We start from the raw sequence: 12944 nt of genomic DNA on the forward strand, positions 1-12944 counted from the left end.
AGCAACTACTTCATTCACTGCTAATGAGACAGTATTGTTGAGGCTTCATGTATAGTTATATATAGTTGCAACTTGTAGACAATCTTGGAAGGTGACCAAAAACACTGTTTTCGTTGCTTTATTTATTATTGATCATTCCTCATATTAATGGTATCTGCTTTGCCGCATGGCTCAACGCACGGGATGAATACTCGATCTATTAATTGCTAGAATTCAATTCGTAGCCGGTAAATTAGTGTGCATGCATATACAGATCACAGCTAATATAAGTCCTTAATTGACCCTTTCCCCGCTTTAGCCGACTATAGTCGGCATGGCTACAGATAAATTTCAAAAAATCATTGTGCACACTGTGTTGGAGCTATGCACACCTTGCAGGTACCAGCACATGTGCATTGAGCTGCTCTTCCACATGGTATTTTTAATATTTTGCTTCGAGGTACAGTTCGATCAGAATTATCGAAAGAAAAGTGACCGTTTTATAATTGCTACAAAATCTTCGTAGTACAACCTCAGGGAGGTTCTAGGGAAGCTAGAGAGTGAGAATATCGATGCTTATGGCCTTGTAGAGTGAGAGGACAGTGACTGAGATCATAGCTAGGTAGGAAGCTTCCTTTCAGAGGTCAAACTAAAAAGAAAGAGCCTGAGAATCCTGAGGTAGACAGTGGCGGATCCAGAGGGGGGTCCATTGACCCCCCCTTTTGAAGTTAACTTTAGAAGGCTTAATTAAATGACTCCAGCTAGCTATTTATTAGCCTCGATCCCAGGCCGAGTTTTCGCTTTTATCAGTTTTTGTAGCTATTGTAATTTGATTCAATGATTGTACCTGTTGTTTTGATGTATCAACTGCCAAAGGAGTGTTCAGGTTAGCCTAGGCTAGCTAGTTGACTGTTCGTAGCAGCTAGCTAGCTCTACGCAAGTCTATTATGGGACTTCCCCTGGCTGAGTATGGGATTTTCCCTAGTCACGTGTGACCGGAAGTGGGCGTAACCCCTTAAAAAATTCGCGCTGCGCGCTTGTTAGTTTGGACCCCCCTTTCATTTTTCCTGGATCCGCCACTGGTGGACCATCTTCCTGAATATGGTAAGTCACTATAGAGTATAGCATTTGTAGTCTTGATAGCTTCACTATAGGTTTATTTAGGCTAGTTAGTACAACAGTGGACATCATGAGCCACCATTGAACTTGTAATCCTGTGTGTAGGTGAAGAAAATATTTCCCAGGAAAAGGGCATCTGCCGATAGAACCTCAAATACAAGTTTCTGCAGATCATGATTGAGTCCTGAGTGAGCCATGTCACCGTGAGAACATTTTGAACACTTATATCATGTGTTCAGTCACTTCGTAACATCATATAGTATTGTTTGTGTACATAATTGTGAATTTTTGTTAACAATTGTTATTTGTGTGGTGGTGGTTGGTTGCTAGGCAACGATGATGAGTCCATGGATGCGACAGGTCCGGTTCTACCTGTGGAACTTTGTTACAAGTGTTTTTAATATACAGTTCACGAGTTATAAATTTTTTAAACAAAATATGCGAATATTCACTTTTAATTAAAGCAGGGAAAGGGTTAATTGTGAAATAATAAATAAATTATTGTATTACTCTTCACAGGATCACCAGATACCCTCTACCCCTACCTTAGGTATGACTTCAGAACAATTATTCTCACAATAGTATGCATGACTATTATAATTATACATGTAGTGTGTATCAATAATATCAATCTTTTGTTCTCAGCGTCAGGTGAACTCTCTGTTGATATGAATCAGACGTCGACGATTATTGATGCTGTCTCTGTTGCAAAGACGCCTTCATCAGGTTGGGTTGTTTCAACAACTATAACACTGTTGTTCACTGATCACTCTTATAGATAAGAGGTCCCTGTCACCAGAAAGACTCCAACACTCAGCAGATCCAGTCCAGAGAGTAGGAGCTACATCAGCTGGTACTGGGGACAGTCGACTCCATAGAAGAGGTAAATTCACTGATGATCAGATAAAGTAACGTACCTACCTACCGTTATTTTTGTATATTTCGTATTGTATAGAGCATCATACAAAAATTAAAACTACAAAATTATTCTACCCGGAATACGTTCACCGTAACTATCCTGAGCTGTAAAATACTAAATATTTTATTGGGCATTTCATACGAAAATGTGCACCAACAAAAATTAACCGTTATACGGTATATGTATAATTATTGTGCCATGTAATACTTGAAGCCATTTGCTGCATGACAGCTAGGAAGTCATATTTCTGTATGCCATATACAGAACTATAACCACAGTGCAATATGTCATATAATTATTGGCACTGCTATTCCTTTGATCTCAGAGTTCAAAGGCAACAATGGTTTCAATTGTTCACGCCATTAATTACTTATTTAGGTTCTAGTGATTTGTTTGCTCTAAGGAACATTGTAGACACTCCAATCACTGGACAACTGGAGCACCAAATGAAGTATGGAGATGCTTACATACAGGTAGGTATAATAGCTATAATTATATACTTCAATGTGCTTAGACTATACATGTCTATATAAGTTTGCTAGCCTAAAGGGTCCAAATCATTGCCGACGTGGCACAAATTTGGTGAATGTGTGCCCCTGTACCCTATATAGTCCACTTAAATTTTGTTGATTTGGCCGGAATGGGCTGTCTGTATATTTGTGGGTCTAGTTACTATGGTTTCCGTCATGTGCAGGATCCAGGAACTACCAGCCTCTATGAGTTGATAGTCAAGCATGGAGTCACTGACGAGCAGTTGGATCGTGAGATTGAACAAGACGACCTTGCTCCAGTATCTATGCACTTTGATAATGTGGAGCTCTACCTCAACCCACTGAAGTTAACTGGAAATGAACAAGCTGACGTGAAGAGAGATGCTTTTGTTAAAGGCAATCTAGTGGCAGTAATCACCTGTTTGTCAATCTGGAGGGGTCACGAACCCAGCGAAGCAACCTTCAGAACACTGATTAAGATCTTATTGGATCTGAGGAAGGAAGAGATTGCTACCAAGATCTGTCAATACTTGGTAAATTGTTATGTCAGCACATTACACAGTTTTATAATTGCAGTATAATACGTACTGTACTGTGTTATAGGATAGGACTACCGTACAGCGGGTAATTTTCGTGGGGTAAAAAAATTCGTTTATTTGGAAAAGTAATTTATGTGAACATAAATTTCGTTTAACTTCATTGGATGCGTTACGGTAAGCCACGCCTACGTTTTTGTGAGGAAAAATTCGTGTAGGCCAACTCACCCACAAAAATAACGAATATTTACGACATTTACCCCACGAAAATTACCCACTAATGGTCAACAATATAATTATCTGGAGTTTAATTGCATTCTGATCATCCTTTGGTACCTTCAATCCTCTGTAAAATCTTCTGGACGCATGTTTTAATTGACCGGACAATCTTCCTCTGCATGGTGTTATATCGTTAATGTTAACATGCATGCACTAGCACTTTTGCTCATGTAGTATGTGATTGTATATGCCAGGACTGGAGCACTACATGCATGAGATTACTTCTCTTCACACAGGCTGATGGTAACTGTAAAGTCTATACTCAAAGAGCTGCTAAATCAGCTAATTTAAAACCAGACATCAGGTATGAGGGGTCCCTATCATCAGAAAGACTCCAATACTCAGCAGATCTTGTCCAGAGAGTAGGAGCTACAATATCCTCCTCAACCAGTGAAGTCCATACTAGAAGAGGTATAAATTCACTGCTGATTCATATTACTATGTACTATGTATATTTTCACGCACTAATAAGTGTTCACTTACTCTTAGCTGCTAATCGAGTCACACTCCAAGATCTTGTGAGCAGATACAGTCTAACTGACGAACAGCTCAATAGTGAAATACAGGACTCTGATATTCCCTACCTGGCCGAATATTTTGATGGTTCGAAAATCTATGCGAGTGCAATGGGACTAACTCCTGCACAACAGGCCGATGTGAACAGGTTGTACTGTTATGAAGGAACTCAAGTATAGCCATGACTGAATGCTTGATTTTCTGGAAAAGACACGATCCTTACGCAACAACTTACAAAGCTCTCCTAAAGTTGTTACTGGGACTGAGAAAAGACAAGATAGCTGATGATATCTGTCAGCACTTATCTCAATGTGGGTACTATCATACTATCATTTATCACCATAATTATTTAATTATAAGTATAGGATAGACTACACCTAAGAGTAGAATATGCGTCTATGTAACCTCCGCGGTTGCGGTTAGCCCGAGGCGCAAAGCCGAGGGAATCTAACCGTAACCAAGGCGGTTACTAAGACGCATATTCTACGAGTGGGTGTGGTCTATCTAACTTGGACTTCATTGCGCATGCGCGAGGCGTGGTTATAAAAAGCCAGGTTTGGTGCGTAGCAACAGAAATTGAATTTGTGCGAGCTGGACGAGCTGGAGCTGTGAGAGACACCAGTTGACAGAAAAAGACAAGAAGATGGCTTCAAAACAACGAAAAACTACAGTAAAACTTAGTAAAGCTTGTGAAACGCTTCCTGAAGATACTGGAAAAAACAGACACGTAAAAAGAACATAGAACTATGCTAGAACTGACTCTGCAACACTACAAGAAGAATGAAGCACTGTGGTGGAGTGGAGGGGGTATAGAGCAGACTGGACCGGCATGGAACCTCAATAGAAAGTGTCAAGCGACTACTAAAGTGTTTTTGATGCTTCCTGGCCCCCCTGCCCATGCCCAACTGGAAAAGCAATACAAAGCAACAGTGGACATGGAAAGAATGGATATTGACTGAAAAAACTATTGCATTCTGTGTTTTTTATAATGTTTTTGTCATCTTCTTGTCACTTTCACTAAAAATTTCATTCCAACTTTTGAGAACTTCCTGCAAATTATTTGTCACTTCCTGTAGAATATACGTCCATTTCCTGTAGAATATGTGTCCACTTCCTGTAGAATATGCGCCCATTTCCTGTAGAATAAGTACCTTCCTGTAGATTATGCTTCCATGTAATCTACTGTTTTTAGCCAATCAGATCAATTACAGATGATGTAATGTAGTCTAATTATGCATGCATGCACGCTTATTATTTTGTTGGCCGGGTATAATACTATAATATTGGACAGCATGCACAGTTGATAATTATATTACTGACTGTGCCCATATTGTACAGGAGGTGTGAGGGGTGTGGTCACTGGCTCGGACTGGTGAACTACAAGCAAGCAAGTGTATAACTGACTATAATTATGCATTTGTGGCTATTTATTTTTCCGACAAAGTTCATCATGATCACATGTACGTACTATTATTATGCAGACTTATATATGTATTATATCACTCGAGCAGCTAAAATAAGGTTTTGAAACGATTGATGAAGTGATTTCTATAAAATTAATACAACTAAAAACATACTGACATGATGAGAATACAAATATGCAAAATGTGTAAAATAAACACAAAAGTGTCCATACATTGTCCTAATCTATAACTCCATTATTTTGCATGAGGTGTTCATGCATATTCATTATTAGCTAGCGCGCTAGTGTGGTGGGTATTGCTTGTTGTTGTTACTGATGATACATTGGTGATTGTATGATGTTATTGTAATGGAATGGAACCATAATATTGATATACCGTATAATTATCTTCTAATTTATCGGACAGCAAAAAATAATTATTTTGGAAATTGTCCGAGTATAATTGGAACAGACTTTTATAGAGCATGCGAAGTGTCCGGAATAATTAGAACAAGCAAGCAGCTGCATGCGAGCTAGCTAAGTTTAATAGAACAGGGTACGACTGAATAATTATATTTGCACTATAGCTATCTAAAACTAGCTACTCAAAGCTATCTAACTGCAGCACTCTAAGTCTTACTTGCCGTCTATGAATGGTAACTCAACTTTTCAAGGTATTGTCCGGATATTTAGTAATATTAAAGTACTGGAGTGTCCGTTGTATTAGAACAACGAAAATTTCCCAAAAGAGTGTCCGGGGTAATTAGAAGAAATTAGAAGATATACGGTACCTACCCTCATTATAGGGTTTAATTACAATTATTATTCATGAATTGTGACTTTTTATACTAAGGTATTGCTGTGAGTACACATTTTTCCGATTTATTCTCATACACAGAAAATTAATGGTAGAAATTAATTACCCTTATGTCACTGGTATAAGTTAGTAAATGTATAATTATGCATACATTATGTGACAACTCGATATTCAATAGCTATAGCTATAATTATATGACCCTGGCTATAACAAAACAAAAAATGCAATAGCTATTATTATTATATCACTATTGTAGGGTCTCAGTTATAGATCTACTCATTTCCCCCCATTCTTTTTAGAGCTTGTAAAGCATCAAGATGAAGCTCAGCCATTTCTGTCTGCATGTTTATCGGATTAATTTATTCATATTCCTCCAATCATCATAGTTAGTGCTTGGAGATGGAGCCTCTTGAAGTGGAGCGCCCGTAGTTACAGCGTCCAGGCTTGTAGTAAGAGTGCCTGTAGTTGCAGCGGCCAAGCATGTAGGAGTGTCTGTAGTTGCAGCGTAGGCCTGTAGGTGGAGTGTCTGTAGTTGCAGCGCCCAGGCCTATAGGTGGAGTGTCCGTAGTTGCAGTGCCCAGGCCTGTAGGTGGAGTGCATGTCTGTAAGCGGTAGTGGAGTCGGCTTCAGTTTTTTTGTATTGGCTTTAACCAGTTGGTCCAAGATCGTGCCGCTGCTCTTACTTTGATACAGTGATTGCGAGAGTATAGTAAATACGAGAATTGTCTGATTGATGTTTAGCAGTCGATTGGGAGCATCGTCAATGGCAAGGTTGATAGGAACAATGAGAAAGAGAATCACCACAAATACCAGAATTCCAGATAAGAAGAATGACAACACTGCAAACATGAACAATAAGCAACTGTGTAGTACAGATTTCCCATGCAATACCATCTTCCCAGAAGCTCAACCTTCTACCGATACAAGGGGTGCATGTTACTGTTTTCGTGGATTACAGCAAATACATAATCTCCTGGCAGTAAGTTCATGTGCAAATCACACCATTTCCAGTATAGTATGCATTCTTTTGCGACCACAAAATTAATGGTTGAGAAGTACATGCAGTACACAGCAGAGTGAGTACACAGGAAATATTGAATATCCATGTTGAATAGCATTACTGTGACAGCCACGATTGACGTGTAATATTTAACTACACTCAAACATCAAGCTATTTTTCGGAATAGCACAGCTGAGGGAATGGGAGCCAACAATTTGGGTTGCTGTGTTATTGTTATACGATGGCTGTATAATGCATTGCCATGCATGGATATTATACTCAGTATATATACCTGACCTATCCATGCATGGCAATGGTGAGTTGCCTCCACGTGCAGTCGTTATGGTACACTATATTATTATAGCTACAATTTTGTGTGTACTTATAGATAGTGAGTTCAATCGTGCCATAGCTAGTGTCCTGTGTAATTATGTGACCATTCACCATGCAATGTACACAGTGGAATCTCCCATAACAGACCCTCCCACTATAGAGGACAACCTGTCTCTAAAGGACACTAGCTATGGCACGGATTGAAATCACTATCTAAGTACACAGAAACAATCTCCCACATGCGGACCTTCTTGATTCCGCGGACAGAGAACAAGCTCCATGCTCCCCAACTCTGTGCAAAACTGCCTCTTATAACGGCAAACAGGAAACCACTTGGATATAGTTATTGAATTCTTCTTCTCTATAATAATTATAGATAAAGTGAAGAATGCAGTCATTGCAACACTGCTGACCGGTAGGAGATTCAGCACAACCATGCATCGTGATGTAGCTGGAGCTTGTTTAACTGGCATGTTGGAGCACTGGTTGACCCAGACCGACCCTCCTCCGTCCTGGTCCGCTCTCATTGAGGCTCTCAGATCCCCTGCTCTTAGTCGGAGGGACATTGCCAGTGAGATTGAGACTAGGATCACTATACCACACCATAGACAAGTGGACACATGAATTGTCCAAACAATATACTGTCTTATAATAGTATATAGTTCCTCTCTCATGCAGACTTGAACACATGCAAGTAGTGATTGGTATAAATTATATAGAAGTTCTATATATACCAATCACTACAGTGCTTGCTACTGACTACACTATAGTTCTATTAGTAGTGTAGTAATTTTTATTCAGTATAATTATACATAATTATAATATCCTTCGTTCATAATTATTATGTACAAATATTTCATATTCAGTTTTATAGGTGTATACATACATATGCATGCATGGTGTTCAAAAAGTGACACAATAATAATATTTATAATAAACGGATGATCACCGTATGCATGTCTATATCGATAATACATGGTACAGAGTGTTTTTCAATGACAACGTCTGTTGAAGCAAAACATGTACAATAGCAGAATACTTAGTATCTAGCACATCAAGCAAACTGAAGATCAAGTGAAGACATTAATTTTATACTCTAGTTCATCTATCAATAACATTTTCTTGTAAAAACCTTGCACAAGAAGGTATAGGTACTAATGATCTTTACCTGGACATGTGCACTGAGTCCAGCCACATGGCTGCAAAAACAGAAACAGTGTCTCCAGTAGGTTAGGAATGGCCCAGGATCTAGCCAAGAGATCACTAACTTACCCTGAGCTTGCTGTTACAGGTGAACCAGATGAGACAGGATCACAGCCACATGCAGGTACATACAATGACAAATATCTAGCTATAGTCACACCTTTGTTCATGGCTGCCTACAGAATGAAAAGTGTGTGTATGTCTATAGTTGGATACTTACAACCAGGTACATGTATAAATACTGTTTGTGATTGCCAGTTTGTAGCTAGTTTTGGCACTAAGTAACGGCGTGTGTTTTGTCTGTTTGGGTTCTAGCTATTATAAAGATCTTTCAACACAATGCAGTTTACTAGTGCAGTGACTGTATTAGCCTCGATTTTCCAGGCCGCAAAGAGAAAGGCGGCCTGGTATACTTTGTATGCGCATGCGCGAAATAATTGACAACAATTTCATCATACAAATTGTAAAAAAACGGACAAAGTTACAAAAAGGAAGAATATGTATGACAATGTGACCACAATGGCATGCAGCTTTCAGAGCTAGAGACACTAATCAAAGTAGAATAATTATGCTGCAGCAGTGTTGCTTCTTCTAGCTCTGTTTATCAAAGAGACAGTTCAAGAAGGCCTCCCAGACAGTAGAGCTGCCAGCTAGGAAGAGTGGTTGACTCTCTAATACATCAGTAGATCTTGAGTGAATATTAAACTTCCTGAGTGTCGAGTTAAAGCTTATTAAAAGCTTTCAGGAGTAATCATTAGCTTCTTTATCTTCAGCAATGACTTCCTGTCGAACATAAAGGCAAGATTTAGTAGCAGAAGACTTGCCTGGTCCATATTACCACAGCCTCATCAGGGGACCCACAGGCCACAGGAACACATCACGCCTTTCCTATAACATCTGTAGCCTTACAGTGTAGGATATCGTTAAGTAGAGACTTGGCTTGATACAATAAAGGGCGTAAGAACTCAGTCATCTTTGCACAATACTTCTATTTATTTATATGTAACGGACTCTAACTTCAGGATACAAATAGTATACGGTTTATTTTACTGACAGTATCCACAAATACACGGATTACCCCCTTTTTGGGGTAATGTACGCGCATGCGCATACAAAGTATACCAGGCCGCCTTTCTCTTTGCGGCCTGGAATTGAGGCTATGACTGTATATACTGTTAGATGATATTAGTATATTGGTGTTTTCTAGCTGTTTGTACTTGTTTCCTGTCTTTGTATGTTCTATGTGATAAATTTGTGCTAGCCCAGTTCTGTGCTGCCCTGTCCCTGTGCTCCATAACTTGATAATTATACCCGTTATTACAAATAGTATCATCACAGTATAATTATTATGTTATAACTCTTTACTTGTGTTTGCAAAGACGTGATTGGAGACACCATCACTGGCAGTGGCAAGACACTAACCTTTTCTTTTCTGCATTTGGCTTGGCACGGAATGCTAGCTATATGTTTACTGCACAAAACTCACCCTGAAGTACGTCCACTCGCTATTCCGTTTACCGGCCAGTGCTGGCTGTCCCAAACAAGGTTTTCAATGTAATTTTATACGTATATTACGGCCGGATGTATGACGTTTTGGGTGTGGTTTAGCAAATAAAATTGGATTACACTTAAATAGAGAACAGAATGATTCATTATCCTTCATTATCCTCGAGACAAGAACCGCAAAAGTAGTCATTAGATTCGAGGTAAGGTCGTTTTTAAGCCGCGGCTATTTCCTGAGCTACAGCTATTACCATTATCATTAGCACGGTAGTGTAGGGTTAATAGTATAGGGTTAGGTCGAAAACAGCAAAAATCCCCCCTCTGCATGGATCTCACCCAAGACACAAGATAGAGTTATTTTGAGTTTATGTATCTGTTGCCCATATCATTTGTAACATTTGTGTGCAATATGAACTGAATGAAAAATTCCCCTGCTCGTAGTTAGAATTTGCTACATAGCTTCCACCCTAGGTGCAGAGGTCAGTTCACCATTGTTTTCCTACTGAGCATGCTCAGACATAGAAAAGCATAGCCACACTCCTCTTATTTTAGCAACCAATTGAGGTCCATAGCAACAGTAGTGTCTTGCACTGTCGATTCTTACCCCTCCAGTTCACAGTAATTATCGTAAGTCAACAATCTGCTCTTATTCTGAGGCTCTGAGACGGCTAGCCTCTTATGATGTATAATAAATTATTGCATGCATACATGTACAAGCAAGAATTTTATCATGACAGACGCAAAAAACTGCAACAGCGCATATAAAAATTCCGTATAGCTTAGCTAGCTAGATCTAGCTGGCAACTTTCTTTTTTATGAAGATGGTACTAAAGATATTCATTTGATCTAGCTAGCACTATAGATAATCTTAGCCTCGATTCCAGGCCGCTCTTCCTCGAAGAGAGGGCCTGGTATAGACTGCTTGCGCATGCGCTAACCATTAGCCAGATATCGGCTAATGCAGGATAACAACGTGTATGCTCAGTAAAACAAAGACGTCACGACGAACGGAAGTGGATTGAAGTATAAGTAGATAGAAAGTTCGATTAAAGGTTTCTAGCCATCTCTGAGAAAGAGCTGATAGCTACCCGTAGCCTGCTATGCTAACAAAAGACCCACAGCCTGCAACAGTGTGGATGATAATCGTCTGAACGGAGTGAAAGCTGACAATAGCCTAATGGACAGGCCACGCCCATCTAATACTAACTATGGTGAAAGTCTACTGCTACTGGCTCTATCAAAAAGAAAATAGCTGTACATAGCTGTACAACAAAACTACAGCTTTGTCTCTAGCTAGCTAGCTAGCTAAATAGCTCTGTGTATGACTTTCAAAGCTTTGTCAGAATATTTTCATGATAAATTCAGTATTATCGGACATTTTACGGGAATAAATATCCAATAATGTTGCGCATGCGCAAGCAGTTAGTAGCAGGCCTTCTCTTCAGGGGAGGCTAGTGAAGGAGGCTAAGATAATCTATGCTGATATCTGTGAAGAAAAAAGTGAAAAATGTAAAAAACATGCATGCAGTGAAAAAAGTTTACAAACAAGTGCAAAAAACATTTTGTGAAAAAATGGGGAAGAGTAGGGTTGGAAGAGCATGCGCACTGAAGTAACAAAAAGTTTGAAAACAAGATTGTGGGTTGATATAGTCTTTGCATGCTCAACTAGTTGGGGGTGGGGCTCAATCTTTGTGATCTAACAGTTGGGTCCAGCACTACTTTGAGTTTTGGTGGGCAGGGCTCATCTGTAGCTGTATATAATTATCTATAATTATTATTGTCTCACTTTATAATTATATCAATTACATACCAAATGTTTCGGTGCTGATCCCTGGAAAAAAAACAAGTTCGAAAGCCTCATTCGAATGCGTCTTTCTATAATTATTTATTATACAAACACATGTGGGTTGATAGTCAAATAGGGGATCAAACGTCTTGCATAAAGAAAGAGGTGTAATGAGAAGTAGTGCTGGACCCAACTGTTAAAGATCGCAAAGATCGTGCCCCACCCCCAACTAGTTGAGCATGCAAAGACTATACCAACCCACAATCGTGTTTTCGAACTTTTTGTTATTTCAGTGCGCATGCTCTTCCCAATTTTTCACAAAATGTTTTTTGCACTTGTGGAAATACAAATACAGCGGAAAAATTTTAAGTTTGGCGACTTGAATCAGATTGTAAATATTATTTACTGTTAATTAATGACGTGTACTACTGTCTATTATATGCAAGCCATAACATTGTAGACATTGGCGAATTTATATTCCTTACCTAGAGATATTTGCCAAAACATCCAAAATATTTTGTCATTGGTTTCCCTTGTTTGTATGTTGTGTCAATGTCTGAATGGGTGAGTTAGTACTGTGCTATTGCACACATAAACATAATATTATAATGCCAGTTCATGTGCTCCTGTTCAACCAACCATGCAGATATCAAGACCAGTGGTGGACTGACTGCTGCTGATGTGGCCAGAGGGGAGGAGTACCCTGCCTTGGCTGACTATGTTGAGGGGTTCCAGCCTGGACATAGAGGTGGGTTGGCCATCAGCTGCTGTACACAGTAGTCAGTAGGTATATCTATAGTAAGTTGCATAGTCAATACAGCTAGATCAATGGTTTTGGTTTTCGTGTGATGCCGTTCATACACCTTTCATATGTGTTAAATCTCATGCAGTTGATTAGTTATTAGCTTGTTTGGAGCGTATTTGCAAATAGTGTAATATGATTGGTCACAATGTCTAACCTCGATCCGACAACATTTGCATCCTTACAAAACTTGATGTATTGCCCTCCCAGTGGCGGATCTAGGATTCTTGAAAGGGGAGTTCCAGGGCTCTGAGTAGCC

At 39.3% G+C, this 12944-nt stretch overlaps 1 protein-coding gene across 1 annotated transcript in view; it reads left to right on the top strand.

The window, feature by feature from the left end:
- The window catches only part of LOC135336052 (uncharacterized), an 89101-nt gene extending 83776 nt beyond the window's left edge, over positions 1 to 5325 (top strand). Inside the window, exons 3-5 of the mRNA XM_064531826.1 lie at positions 1618 to 1648; positions 3813 to 4150; positions 5178 to 5325. Of these exons, the coding sequence (XP_064387896.1) occupies positions 1618 to 1648; positions 3813 to 4018 (237 nt within the window). The 3' untranslated portion in view covers positions 4019 to 4150; positions 5178 to 5325. The remainder of the gene's footprint in view (positions 1 to 1617; positions 1649 to 3812; positions 4151 to 5177) is intronic.
- The last annotated feature ends 7619 nt before the right edge of the window (positions 5326 to 12944 follow it).

The sequence above is a fragment of the Halichondria panicea genome, chromosome 5, assembly GCF_963675165.1.
Source record: "Halichondria panicea chromosome 5, odHalPani1.1, whole genome shotgun sequence".
Classification (NCBI taxonomy): Eukaryota; Metazoa; Porifera; class Demospongiae; order Suberitida; family Halichondriidae; genus Halichondria; species Halichondria panicea.